The sequence below is a fragment of the Crocodylus siamensis genome, chromosome 7 (genome assembly GCF_052110815.1).
Source record: "Crocodylus siamensis isolate JL-2025a chromosome 7, ASM5211081v1, whole genome shotgun sequence".
Taxonomy (NCBI): Eukaryota; Metazoa; Chordata; order Crocodylia; family Crocodylidae; genus Crocodylus; species Crocodylus siamensis.
This window is the reverse complement of record NC_143401.1, coordinates 34,330,554-34,344,939: the sequence shown is the minus strand read 5'-3', so window position 1 is coordinate 34,344,939 and position 14,386 is coordinate 34,330,554. Positions and strand designations below refer to the sequence as shown.

The window sequence follows — 14,386 nt, the reverse complement described above, 5'->3', positions numbered from 1 at the left end:
TACCTTACACAGAAGGTAAATTTGGTGCACTTTGAAATGTAAAATATTATCTTTTTCCTGGGTGCAAGAGTATGCCCAAGTAATTGTTTAACAATGCCCTAATTATGATGCTGCTGACTACACATGAAACCTCTTCTTCAATACTTGACGTAACACATACATTCACTCTGATAAGACATCAATAGTAAGGACTTTCTGATTCAAAAGTAGACCATGGATTCTCAGAACAGTCTATCTGATATCCATGTCCATGTCACCTGTTTATAAACAGTTTATAAAGTTTTTCCAAAAGGTGTACATTATAAGTACCGTTACACCCCAAATTTAAAACATCACTCTTGTGGCATTTTCCTACAGAGAACCCCTTCTTATTCATTTTTGGGAAGGGGTTTTTCTTTGTTGTGTTACTGTTTAATTTCTTTAATGTAATAAAGGTTTATAAAGTTACATGTCCTTTAGAGGGAAGATGTATTATTGTGCCTTCTGGAAGTAGGGTGTTGTGTGTGGATATGCATGTCACCATATCACCTATTGAGAAGCTGATTGCTCCAGATATCATTCCCTAAACTACAATTCATCAAATAATCCTGACCCGAACTCAGTCACTTGTGAGGTACACCAAAAAGTCTCTCTCTAAAAACTACATGAAAACAGTGTACAACAGGAGAGACTTATTGAGGGGTGAAATGCCAAAAGCTGTGCATTTCTTTCATTTCTACTTATACAACAGAATTGGGGAAATATTCATGCTGTTGAAAATACTTGCAATAATGAGATTTTCCATTTACTAAATACCTCAATTTAGCTTTGGTGCTTAACAATCATAGAAGAAGTTTATTAAAATAATACCATGCAACACCTGCAGCTCTATGATTCCATTCTAGTCATAATGAAATGATTTCACTGTCAATTCTGGAGAAGTGTAGGGCAACTAATCTGCTACCATGCATTGGAGGGGATGTCTTGCCAAGAACAGGGGTAACAAAACTCATGGGATTTTTACAATCAAGGCTCAGGAGACAGGACTTCCTTGTTTCATTATTTCTGTGCTAGTAGGTCATGAACAGGAACATTACACCCATCAATTTTAAATGAATTCAGATGTTGTAAAAGGTTGGTGTCACAACAGCAGCGTAACTATGAAACTATCTAAGTAATCTTCAGACTTACCCGTAATATAATCTTTCTCACAGTAACAGTTTTCCCTTGGAAAGCAATAACAAACCCCATATCCTGACTTAATTCCAAGAATGCCTCTCTCATGGCCACCAACGATGATCCCACCTGATCAAAATCAGACACAAGCTCAGATTCTTACACTGTAATTAAAGGCAAGGCAAAACAACGTGTTTTATGAATTTATTCTACTAAGTATTTTAGACTTGACACCACAGGTCATGTTAAGCAGTAAAAATTAAGACAGGAGGTAACACTGACAAAGGCCTTTGGGGTTTAGTGTAAAGAGATTAACAAAGCTCAAAAAGGCAGGCTAAATATTAGGCAAAAGGCAGGGTAGAAGTGCATCAACCTTGTGGTCACTAGTCTGATTAGCTATTTCAGAAAGGGTCTAGTTTATAAACCAGGATCTGACCGGCAAGTTAGCTGAAAGACAAGTAGAGTTTTCTGTGGATTATAGTTTTACTTTGTAGGTACACAGTTGGGAGATTCTTCTTCTTCTAAAATATCTTTTAAAATTTGAACATTTACCTCATTATCTAATAAGATCATAGAAAAGTAGAGCTGGAAGGGATCTTCATACCGTCATCTAGTCCAGCCCTCTGATCAAGGTAGGAATATCCCTGACTGAATTATCACAGCCAAGTGTCTGTCCAACCTGCTCTTGAAAAATTGCAAGGATGGGGATTCTACAGCTTCTCTAGCTAGCCTGCTCCAATGCTTGACCCTCCCACCCTCACCTTGTAGGTCACAAAGTTCCTTATAATCTTGAGCCCATATTTGCTCTGCTGCATCTTGAGGCCCTTGCTCCTAGTCCTGCACTCTATGGTCACAGAGAAAGGGCATCTCTATCCTCTCTACAAATACCTGAAGGGTGATGAAAGACTCTTATCAAATTTCCTCCTCTCTTTATAGATGTTAAGTGCAGAAAACAAGTGGTTATCTTTTTAGATCTGACATCAGTTTACTCCAAAACTGAGAATATTAGTATTCTCTTCACATTTCCGTTTCCCATCTTCTAATGGATAAATATATTTACCCACTTCTGCAGAGTGATTTGAGATGCTCTTGTAAAAGGCCCTATGTGGCAGTACTAAGTCTAGGGGCTCCTCTACACATGCGGGTCAAGGCACAATGGGATCTGACACACAATCTGCGTAATCATGCCACTCACATGGCAGAAGGCATGATTGTAGGATCACAAACTAGATTCCATCATGCTTTAAAGCTGAATAAAAACCAGCTATAAAGTTATTACACTTTTTCCAGCTCTAACTTTATAACTGGTTGAACCATAAGGCATGACAGTTAATTTGCACATGTGGCCAGTCTATAAATTAACTGTGCAATTGATTAGATAATTTCATAATACATGTAACATATAGAGGATGCCTAACTCTGGTCTATACAATTTTATTATGTAAGAGAATCTAATTTAGGCTAAGGACACAATCCTGTGGCTACTTTTCATATAGAACTTAGCTAATTTAAGAGGGGAATTCCCATAAAGAGTGTTTGCAAAATCATGATTTAATTTTGTAACCATTATAGGGAATCTGTAAGTACAAAGAGAAACTACTGGTAGTGGCAACATTTTTCATCTACTTCATATTGTTAATTTCTAAGCACCCAGTAGACTAAGCTTTACATGAAAATGCTATAGAACTGACAAGGGAATAAATTTCTATAGAAATTTAAGCAGGGTTCTTGAGAGGTTCTCTAAAATTTAAAAGAATTAAAATGGAGAATGAGGTCTTTGTTCTAATTCTCTTTAAATCCATCCTATTGAATCCTATAGTAAGGATATTGTTTCTCAGATGTTTTATTTAAAGATTAAAAAATATAATTGAAAGCATACTTCCTGTCCTGCCTCAAGAGCCTCGAAGTAGTAGTAATGGATCATCAGAGACCAGGTGGTTTCTCCAGATTAGGGAATCAAAAAACAATGAAAAAAACCCACCAGAGAAAACCAAAACAAAAGAAACCCAGTGATTTTGAGCTGGAAGAAGAGAACAGGATTCATCAGACTACCCCTGAAGACAAAAGCAAGTGGGCAAGATAAAACCCTGAGACTGCCATTTTCTTTGTGGTTCAGGTTCTACAGAACCTACACCTACAGATGAACCTGAAAGGACTTCTTCGCATAAATCAAGGTTCACATGCTGCAGACAGCCCTGACAAATACATTGCTATTAAATGCATTGCTACTTACTATCCTTGATTATTTAGCAGGTAAGTGGGCATTGTTTTAGTGGACTGCCCTGAAAGAAACATCCACAGTATGTGAGAGAGAATAGGTTTTTGGATTCAGGCACCTAGCCATCAGGATAGATGAATTATAAAAATAAACATTTAAGAAAGTGTGCATACAAATCATCATCAGTAGTACAGTATCTAAGGTTTTAATATTCATTGCCAATTATTACCAAAGGTTTTATTCTCTGCCAATAAAAGCTTAGATAATGGCATTTCTCAGCACATCAGAGCTCCTGAAATGCACTAATTTGTCTGTCTAACTATACTACCTGTGGGCACCAACTCAAGTCCTGAACTATTTAAACTGATATATAGCATTCTCCAAATAAAGCATTAAAAAGAAAGCCTACACAACATCTTGAAAACTTGTCTTATTTGCCTTTTCCTACTATCTAATAACACTCAGTTACTTTCAGACTTCTGTTAAGCAAAACATCTTGATGTTGCATATTACATGTTTTAGTGAGGTAGCCTCTAGCATAGAGTTTGCTACTTAAAAAGGAAAAATGATTCCCATTCTCACCAATGGATATTTTTATACGATTACAGTAAAACATTTTATTTGTATGTAGACACTTCTGTCGCATTGATTTTCTGTGCATTCTAAAGAAAACATTATTCCTTGTGATGAAAGACACTTGGAAATTTTATTAGTTTGTTGTCTATGATCTTATTAAAGACATACATTTTTTAAAACCATAAGCACTTGCCATCCAAAGCAGGAAGACATTTTCACCAGTATTTAAAGCACATATTTCTTCTCCCACAGGCTTCATTTTAGAACTTTAACTTGACACATACAGAGCCACACAGTCAAGAGAAACATTTACAATTCAATAAAGAATACTTAATGTGGTCCCTTAGCACAGGCTAAAGTGCTCTGGTGAACTGGACCCTGGGTCCTGTATAACGAAAACTACTCTAAGAATAATGATCTCATGGCCATGTACAGCACATTACTCTCCTATACGTTTTATCCTCAAGCTCATGGAGACATGCGTGCATGCATAACTGTAATATATGGAGAGCAGTTTAATACAGTATGCATCAGAATTTGAGTGCTTTATCAAGGAGGATTGGTAATTTCAGTCACCAGCTACATCTACCAATAAAAAGGCATTCACTTATTTGAATGGCCAACCAGTCAAATAACTCTGGGCATTTCTTTGAAGATACAGTTACTCAAATGAAAGAAAGAAAAACACTGCTCTTTTTTTTACACTAGGAAAATTTAAGCTCAAATATGTACATGCAACTTCATGTTTTAGTGATAATTGTACTTAAGTCAGTAAATGCAGTGTTGACTTCACAGAAATCTTCCACAGGTTATACTGTACACATATATTAAAATCCAGCAGAGAATTCCGCACAGGTATATTTGCTCAGAAAACCCAGCAATGATTGAGTTTTTTTTTTTTTTATTAGTGCACAACTCAAATATCAGCCTTACCATTATTACAACATAGCTTCTTTGTGTTTAACACAGCAATTTAACTGGGGGGGGGGAAGTGTTTGACAACTAGGACATTGGTCTTGCACATCGATTTTGAGATTGTGAAAAAATGGCAGCAGGAACTGCTACTAGCTCAATAATCATCACTGCCCTGGCCACAAAACTGTTTATGACACCTCTGGTCTAATACAGGCACTGTCATAGAAGGATCTGAATACAAAGGGGTCTATGATAGATAACATGTTAACACTGGTATAACATACACTGGTTTTATACATGTTGGTAAATTACACCTAGATCAAGAAAGGAAAGACACTCAGGCTGGGTACAGACATTGGGGGCGGTTAGATAGTGTTTAAAATGGCCACTCAGCCTAAGATAAGTTGGAATGGGTGGGGGTTAGCAGGGGAGGGGGGAGCTGGAGGGATTGCGGGGGCAAGGAGCTCAAAGGGAAAATTGAGGGATCTGTGGGGAGATCAGGGGCAAGTGGAGCCTGCAGAGGGGATGGAGGGGGTCAGGGGAGGAGGCGGTGTCCCCAGGGGTGTCAGGGAGTAGGCAAGGTCCCCAGAGGGGAATTAGGAGGATCAGGGGGGCAAGCAGAGTCCACAGGATGGATCAGGAGGATCAGAGGGACAGGCAAGGTCCACTTGTGAGTTCAGGGGATGGGTGGAGTCTGCAGAGAGGCTGCTGGAGTCCAGAAAGGTTTGCAGAATCAGGGAGGACTTGTGGAGTATGCAGAGGGAGGAGGCACTTGGTGGGATGGGGGGGGCTCTCTCTCCCCAGGACCACACAAGCCCTTCTGATTAAACTGATTACAGGTCTCTCTCCCCAGGCCCACAAGCTATTTTTAGACCCTCAACCCTTCCCTGCTCCCAAATGAACAACCTCTCCCCACTTGACGACCTGATGGTGCCAGGTGGGGAGAAAGTCCCCATCTCTTCCACCACTGGGACTTTCTTCCTCAGCTCCCAGCACCAGCAAACACTGATAAAAGCAGCACTGGGAGTGGCTTGCAGGATTGGGGAAGGAGCTTGGTGGGCTCAGGGGGTGAGACAAGGGGCCAAGTGGGCTAAAAATAACCAGGTGCCAAGATGTGGGTAGGAAAAGCGCAACTCTGGGACTGGGGCCAGTGGCTGGGCTTTCCCGAGCCTCAGGGCTGCACTGGGAACTGTACAAAAATTCAAGATAGTTAGATCAGTATAAAAATGGCCAACCTAATCTAAATTAGATTACCTCAGAGGTAGGGTTAATTTATATCAGGTCAGCCCTTTGTAGATTGATTTAAGCTTTCTAAAACTTCTGTGCAGTTTGTATTCAGATTGACTTAACTAGGGATTTAAATGTAAGGTCCACACCTGGGCAAACTAAGTTAGATTGGGTGACTGTTTTTAATACGATCTAACCTTCCCCTAACCTCCCCAAACTTCTGTATACACCCCCTGATATCTAAGAGAAGATCAATTTACAAGCTGCTATTGCACTGATTAAACCTTAAGTGACTGGACAGCAGGCAATACCCTGATTGCCTTAAGCAAATGACTGGTGCAAATGAACAACACAAATGCCATCATAAATTACACTAGTTTAGTTTAACCCCCAATTCTTTCAGGGGCAATTAAACTCAGATGATGTTAAGTTACCCTGGCTCTAGGGGTTATGTCAGACTTTTTACCATGGTGGAAAGACTAATTCTATCAGCATAAAAGTTTGCTCCTCCCAGACCCAAGAAAACTGAACCAGGAGCAACATTGTTCAACTTTTATATATAAAAGCAAATAATAAATAGTTCATACTTGTGCAATCTTGAGGGCACACAGAAGGATCCTTGCTCTCAATAACATCACAGGTCCCATCTGGACAAGTCTTGATGCTTGGAGTGCAGGTAGAATAATTGGACGTGATTCCTATTAACCAACAAGCAAACAATTGTACTAATACTATAATGCTTTGAAAATAAGTACATTGCACTCTTGTGGTGCATGTTGGCAGACCAAAGCATAAGATAAAGTTTAAATCAAACGAATCGTACTTCCCCTATAAATCCTTTTACCTCCTATTGTTACAAGTAATCTGCAAGATGACAATAACTGAAAGCAATTAAGAACACAATTTGTGCTAAGTTTTCAGTTTATCTGTTTTGTCCTTCTGGCAGCCTTCTGTGCATCTTTGCTTTCAGCTATAGTATTATTTGAGGTTACTTGCAACACTAGCCACTAAAATATTCTGAAAATGAAGCTTTCAAAATGATTCAAACTATTTCTGTGGCCTGAGATTGAAAAAAAATCTACAATTAGTTGGAGGGAAATTGTGACAGAGACGGGAGATAATGAACAAGACATTAGTTTTGCTATGAAACCCTTAAAAGTACCACTTGTCACATGAGCATTGTGTATTAAGTGTAAGCGAGCATAAAAATCAGTTTGGACTGGGACCTCTGCTGTACCAGCCTGTATATGACTGGTTACATTTAGGTGTGGGTTTTTATGGAATCTGAGCTGTTCCAAATCCAGGTCAGGATTGCAGGAAACTTAAACCAGTATAACTAAGAAGAAAGTAACTCAGTGGTTGCAAATACAACACCTACCACTACTATGTTGAACAGGCAGCAGAACTAAATTAAGAATGATGATTTCCCCTTTAATACAAATTTTCTTCTTTTTCCATGTGTAATTTGTGCAATGATAACAGCTAATGCACTTCAAGGTTTAATATATTTGGTTAAGTGTTCAGCTGACAGAAAATGGGTGTAGATTCCTGAAGTTAAAGGCCAGGGACAGAAGTTAGACATAAACTGATCTAAGTGACCAGAAACCAGTTCAAATCTGTACCCACAGCGTAAGTTCAGTGCACATAAACCACTTTCAAAATGGCCAAAACCAGTTTAAGATAAACCTGGATGGATGTAGTATCAGACTTAACTGATTTAGATTAAATTGGTTTATTAAACCCAGAGCTCTTCCAGATTCAAATTAATTTACAATCCCTCAACATCCCAGGGTGCTTTGCACCTTTCCCACAAACCCCTTTTTGCAGGGTGATGGGCTAGCCTTGGCCCAAGCTGTCTGCTCCATCCCAGCATGGAGACATGCTTTAGCACCCCCAGCTTCTGGCCTGGGCAACTGCAGGCATGTTGTTTTGATTTCCAGAATCAAAAGTGACTGTTTGTTCACTTGGTTATCGGTTCAATCTATGCAGTTTAGACTAATTTGTGAAGATTACAATGCAGCCTTACGCTTTTTGACTGACTGTACTTAACCAAAGAGACTATCATAGCTAAGGATCTGGCCCATTATACTGCAGAGGTACATACCTTCTCCACTTCCCTGTCTCCACTTGCATTTCCCTGTTAGCACTCCTAAACCACCACATTCTTCACATTCAGTGCGGTGCTTACTCACAGCACAAGAGTCTGGGCACTCCTCCTCTTTCTCAAGAACTGTAGAATAGGGAAGCAGAAAAGCATGTGCTGTGAGCAGTAGAATCAGAAGGGGTGAATACATATGCAGTTCAGCTGGACACAAATGAAGTTTAGGTAATTAAAAGCAGGGAAATATATCCTGAGTTGATATCTTGACATGCCCTTTAATGAATTTAGAATATAACAACAAGATCAGACTACCTATACTCTTCTCATGAAATAAAAAAGGGTGGAGATAGTGATCTTCTCTCCAACTGCTGAGTGCAACATAACCAATTGCAGAAGTGAAACATGCGCCAATAACAGAGACTTTATTACACAAACAGAGGCCCAGATACTAGTGGCTTCAATCAAGCAGGAGAGTAAGGCAGGATGTTTGACATCTGAACTGGTGCAGCACTATTATAGCAATAAGCAACAGGAAGCATATGAATTTTGTATGCTAACCTAAGACTATCTGGAGGAAGAACGTTTTGGACTTAGGCCCATTTCCTTAAACTGTGCCAATTCAAATCCTGAGATCATCACATGATACATCAGAAGAGGCAACCAAGACTAAAATTTTTTGCATACACTGTTAATTGTCTGAGGGAGCTAGGAAGAGTTTGGGGGACCTGTAGTATACTTCTGACCTGCTCTTTACTTGCAGAGTTGTTACAGAATTTTACTTTTGTAGAGAAGGGACAGTCTGTATAATCTGAGCTCCTGAAGCCTGAGATGCAATGAAGCTCATCCAGTTCTATATCATGCATCACAGCAAACACAGAATAGGATCGAGGGCCAGATAAACTCATTCGGATTCAATCTGATAACTTTACACAACTGAACCATGGCTTCCATAAAAATGTAGAGAAATGAACACAAGTATATAAACAGAAAATACAAAAAAAGGAAAAATGAAAGAGAACCTATCCTTAACATAGACCACATGTGTTACTTTACTGTCCAGTTTTTCACTCCCTTGCCTGCTTTTAAACTGCTTGGCATATTAGATTATGAATAACAAAATGAGAAGCACTCAATAGAACCTCACTCCTCCAGGTGCTATTTTTCTACCACTCTGTTGCTTTGAATAAAGTTCAGGATAGTAAAGACAGCATATAAACTACTGCTCCATCTTAGCAGTAAGAAGTTGTCAGTTGCTAAACAGCTAATTTTCTGTCCCTTGCAATAAGCTGTAAGAGGGTGTGGTGTGGGAAGCCACGTACGTATAAATCTAAATCTTTATGACATGTTCTGCCTACATGTTTAGAAAGCTAAGCCTACAGAGAGGCATGTGTGTATGAAGTACATATTTAGAACACACATATACAAAACAGTCTCATAAAGAAAATGGTCTTAAACTCTGAGGGCCTGCATTTACAGTACCTTCTTTTGATCTAACATTGTGTCTAGAAACATCAGTTAGAGAGAGGCCTCATCTAGGCCTCAAAGCTGAACACAGTCTTCAAGATGAGTTTTTTTCAGGTTTCTGTCTATAGTTAAGTTCACTCTTTTATAGATCATATTACAAAAGCACTTGCCAAATTATTAAAAACTCAAATAGATAACAGTGACCGATCATTCTAAATCAATAAAATTGTACTTGATGAGGAGGGAAAGGAACAGGAGAGATTTAAGTTCACAAACCAAACCCTTACGTGTTCCTTCCAACACAATAGTGAGCTGAGTTTTGGCATGTTTCTTGCTCTGCTTGTCCATTGCTACAACAGGGTATTGTATTTCTTTGCATTCAGGTCTGTGCAGCACAGAAGAATCATTCACATACAGGCTTCCATATTTCTCTTCTCGAGCCTGAAGTATTCCCACAGCATAGCAGCTAACATTGGGGGGCAGCAATCTGTAGGTAATGTTTACTCCACAGAACTTCATACAGTTTTCGATGCAGACTTTTCCAATCTAGGCTCAAACAACAACAAAGAGATAACAAACCACAACAGCAGTGCAGCATCATTTTACTGCCAAAAAGATCTTTGGATAATTCAAGCTAGTGAAATTCTGACATGTAATATTCAAACTATAATTACTGTTCTTACTTAGCCCCCAAAATAAAGCATCTCAGTGCCTCACACCCCTCAGTGTATTTTCTTCTTGCAACACCTTGAGAGGAAGAGAAACAACAGCAGCATTAGCACTTTTATAAATAAGAAAACGCAGAGGCCAAACTTAAAGGCCCAGATTCCCAATGTTAAGGTGCCTTATTCCCAGTAAAATCAGAGAGCAACCTATGTGATATGGGAGATACTGGTTCAATTGGTTTTTCTTCAATTACAGCAGTTCTCACTCATTGTACTGTCCAGACCATAGAAGGAACACCATGGAGACTTTCTAATAATCTAGAAAATGTTTCTTTCATAAGTTCATAATACTGAGAACTTAAAGTAGTACACTGCTTCAGCATGCACATACTAATATACTCACATACTATACATACTAATGTACTATACTCATACTATACACACTAATGAGCACATACTAATGCACTCATAATAATGCATATTCATACTAAAAATAAAGCAGAATCGGCATGACCATGTTAATTCTATATTTTTCAAATTGCTTAGTTTCATATTTTTAAAAAAGTATAAACATTTGCAATGTAGGCCAGAACCTTCTTTTTATTGAAATTTCTGTTGGACTTGTGAATGGGAACAAAATAAATTCCCATGTGTAGTCTTGACTCTAAATACAAATAATGAAGTTGCCATTTCAGAGAGAAATTTTAAAGAGTTCTTGCATATCTGAGCAAATGGATACATGTTAAAACCCTATCTTTCCTTGAGGAAATTGCATCTAGGCTCACATGGACAGGGCACTGGAATGCAGGTTAAGAAATCTGCGTTCTGGTCCCACCTCTCCAATGACTTGGATCAAATTCACTGGTCTTTTACCTCCCACGCTTCGTATGCTTGTGTATTTAGATTGCAACCTCAAGTTGGAGGATATACATATTGTACATTATCTAAAACAATGGAGTCCTGTTCTCATTTGGGTTTTTAGTAGGACTGTCAATTAGTTCATAGATTCATAGAAGCTAGGGCTGGAAATGACCTCAGAAGATCATCGAGTCCAGCCCCCTGCCCCAAGGGCAGGAAGTCAGCAGGGATCATAGGATCCCAGCAAGATAAATATCCAAATGTCTCTTGAAGGTGTTCAAGGTAGGTGCATGAACCACCTCTGGCAGCGGTCTATTCCAAAACTTGGGGGCTTGGACAGTAAAGAAGTTCTTCCTTATGTCTAGCCTGAAATAGTCATGGAGGAGTTTGTGACCGTTCAACCTTGTCATCCCCTGGGGCACTCTGGTGAACAGATGTTCCCCTAGATCCTGGTGAGCACCCCTGATAAACTTATAGGTGGCCACCAGATTACCCCTAAGTCTGCGCTTTGCCAGGCTGAAAACCCCATAGCTCTCAGCCTCTTGTCGTAAGACAGAAGTAAGGTCTGTTTTCCTAACTTCTGATCATGTGCGTGGCTCTCCTCTGGACTCTATCAAGCTTCTCCACATCCTTTTTGAATTGTGGAGCCCAAAACTGGATGCAATACTCCAGTTGTGGCCTTACCAATGCCACGTACAACAGGAGAACGACATCCTGGAATTTACCTGAGAAGCATCTATGGATGCAGGCCACAGCATCACATTGAAGTCTCATGTTCATCTTGTGGTCAATAATGACCCCCAAGTCTCTTTTGTCTGTAGTGCTAACAAGCGTAGCACTGCTGACCCTATAAAAATGCTGCAGGTTTTTCCTCCTAAGGTGAAGAAACTTACATTTTTTGGTGTTAAACACTATCGGGTTTGCATCCGCCCAATTCCTAAGCCTGTTAAGGTCTGCCTGGATCACCCTTCTGTCCTCAGGTGTGGATGCTTTACCCCAGAGTTTGCTGTCATCAGCGAACTTAGCCAATCCACTTCTGACACCAATGTCTACATCATTAATGAAGATGTTAAATAGTGTAGGCCCTACGACAGAGCCTTGAGGGACCCCACTGGCCACAGGGTACCATGACGATTGACTTCCGTCAACCACCACCCTCTGGGTCCCACTGCAGAGCCAATTCCCCAGGCAGCAGATTGTGGTGAGGCCGAGGCCACAGTGGGCCAGTTTTGCCAAGAGGTGAACATGGGATACCAGATCAAAGGCTTTTTTAAAGTCAAGAAATATGACATCAATCTCTTCCCCCTTGTCCAGGTGATAAGGTCACCTGGCCATAAAAGGAAAGGACATTGGTCAAGCAAGACCTACCCACAACAAACCCGTGCTGGCTATCCCTCAGGATGTTGCCATCAGCCAGTATGTTAAGGATGGCCTCTTTCACAATTTTTTCTAAGACGTTCCTCAGGATAGAGGTCAGGCTGATAGGCCTGTAGTTTGCTGGATCTACTTTCCTCCCTTTCTTGAAGATAGGCACCACATCGGCCTTCTTCCAAGCTTTCGCAATTCACCAGAACGCCAGGAGTTCTCGAAGAGCCATGCCAGGGGCTGAGCTATAGTTTCATAGTTTCTAGGGTTGGAAGGGACCTGAGCAGATCATCTAGTCCGACCCCCTGCCATGGCAGGAAAGAATACTGGGGTCAAATGACCCCAGCAAGATGTTCATCTAACCTCCTCTTAAACACCCCCAGAGTAGGAGCCTGCACCACTTCTCTTGGAAGCTGGTTCCAGACCCTAGCCACCCTGACTGTGAAGTAGCGCCTCCTGATATCTAACCTAAACCTACCCTCTGCCAGCTTGTGACCGTTATTCCTGGTCACTCCTGGCGGTGCTCGGGGAAACAGTGACTTCCCCAATGCCTGCTGATCCCCCCTGACTAATTTATAACAGGCCACAAGATCCCCCCTCAGCCTTCTCTTTTGGAGGCTGAACAGGTTCAGGTCCCACAGCCTGTCCTCATAGGGCCTGCCCTGCTGTCCCCTGATCATACAAGTGGCCCTCCTCTGGACCCTCTCCATGCTGTCAACATCCCTCTTGAAGTGTGGCGCCCAGAATTGGATGCAATACTCTAGCTGCGGCCTGACCAGTGCCACACAGAGGGGGAGGATCACCTCCTTGGACCTGCTTGAGATGCATCTGTGGATGCATGCCAAGGTGCAGTTGGCCTTCCTGACTGCCTTCCCACACTGCCGGCCCATGTTCATCTTGGAGTCAGTGATGACCCCCAGATCCCTTTCCACCTCCATGCTGACAAGAGGATGCTAGCCAGCTCCTTGAGTACCCTGGGGTGTAAACTGTCAGGGCCGGCTGACTTGAAGGTAACCAGCCTGTCACAGACCACTCAGGTGCCCTGCACCTGAGAGCAGAAACAGCTTGGGAGAGACTCCTAGCAGCAAGAAGGAGGAGGCTCAGCTGCCAGTTACCAGGGCAGCCAGAGTCACAGGTGCTGGTTGCTAGGACAACTACTGGGGAGCCAGCTGACAGGAAGGGGCAGGGCCTGGACCTTCTTAAGCCCCAGGCGTGAGGCCAGGAGGGCAGTTCCCCTCTGACGGCCAAGGGAGGGGGAGCTCAGCCAGTGCAGACAGAGGGGAGAAGCCCGACTGCATGGGTGTCCCCTGATTGCTGCTATGGGTTGGAGTATTTCCCGGTAGGGATTGAGTGTTGTTGGCTGGATGGTTTAACTTTTTATGTTATAGCCCAGGGGCTTTGTGTTTTTGTGTTCGCTGTTTTAACCGGAGGACTGGGTGAGGCTATTAGGGGTTGGAGGCGGCCTCATAGGGGCTCCATGGTTGCGTGGGGACACTGGAGCCAGAGAGGGCGCAGCATTTTGGGGTGCACTGACCCCAGCCGCAGAGAGAGAGGGCCTCAAGGAGCGAGAAGCCTCAGAGTAAGGGGGACAGTGAGAAGCCCCAGAGGAAGGGGGCAGCACAAGGCCCTAGAGCAAGGGGGCGACGAGCAGCCCCAGGGAAGTCAAGGAGGGGGCCAAAGCACAGCAGGGCCCAGGTTAAAAACACGTCAGTACCATCTGCAAGACTTGGGCTGCGGTGCAGGGGAGGAAAAGGAGGAGCAGATATTGCCCCCTGGCACCGGGGCGCATAAAGTGGGCAGCCTCCTGCTAATTACATCAATTACTTAATCAATTAAGATCAA

At 41.8% G+C, this 14,386-nt stretch overlaps 1 protein-coding gene across 1 annotated transcript in view; it reads right to left on the bottom strand.

The window, feature by feature from the left end:
• Positions 1 to 14,386, bottom strand: part of RET (ret proto-oncogene) — a 168,626-nt gene that overhangs the window by 39,784 nt on the left and 114,456 nt on the right. The window contains exons 7-10 of the mRNA XM_090057837.1: positions 9,944 to 10,202; positions 8,196 to 8,321; positions 6,679 to 6,789; positions 1,171 to 1,284 (exon numbers count right to left, since the gene is read on the bottom strand). Coding sequence (XP_089913963.1) covers positions 1,171 to 1,284; positions 6,679 to 6,789; positions 8,196 to 8,321; positions 9,944 to 10,202 — 610 coding nt within the window. The remainder of the gene's footprint in view (positions 1 to 1,170; positions 1,285 to 6,678; positions 6,790 to 8,195; positions 8,322 to 9,943; positions 10,203 to 14,386) is intronic.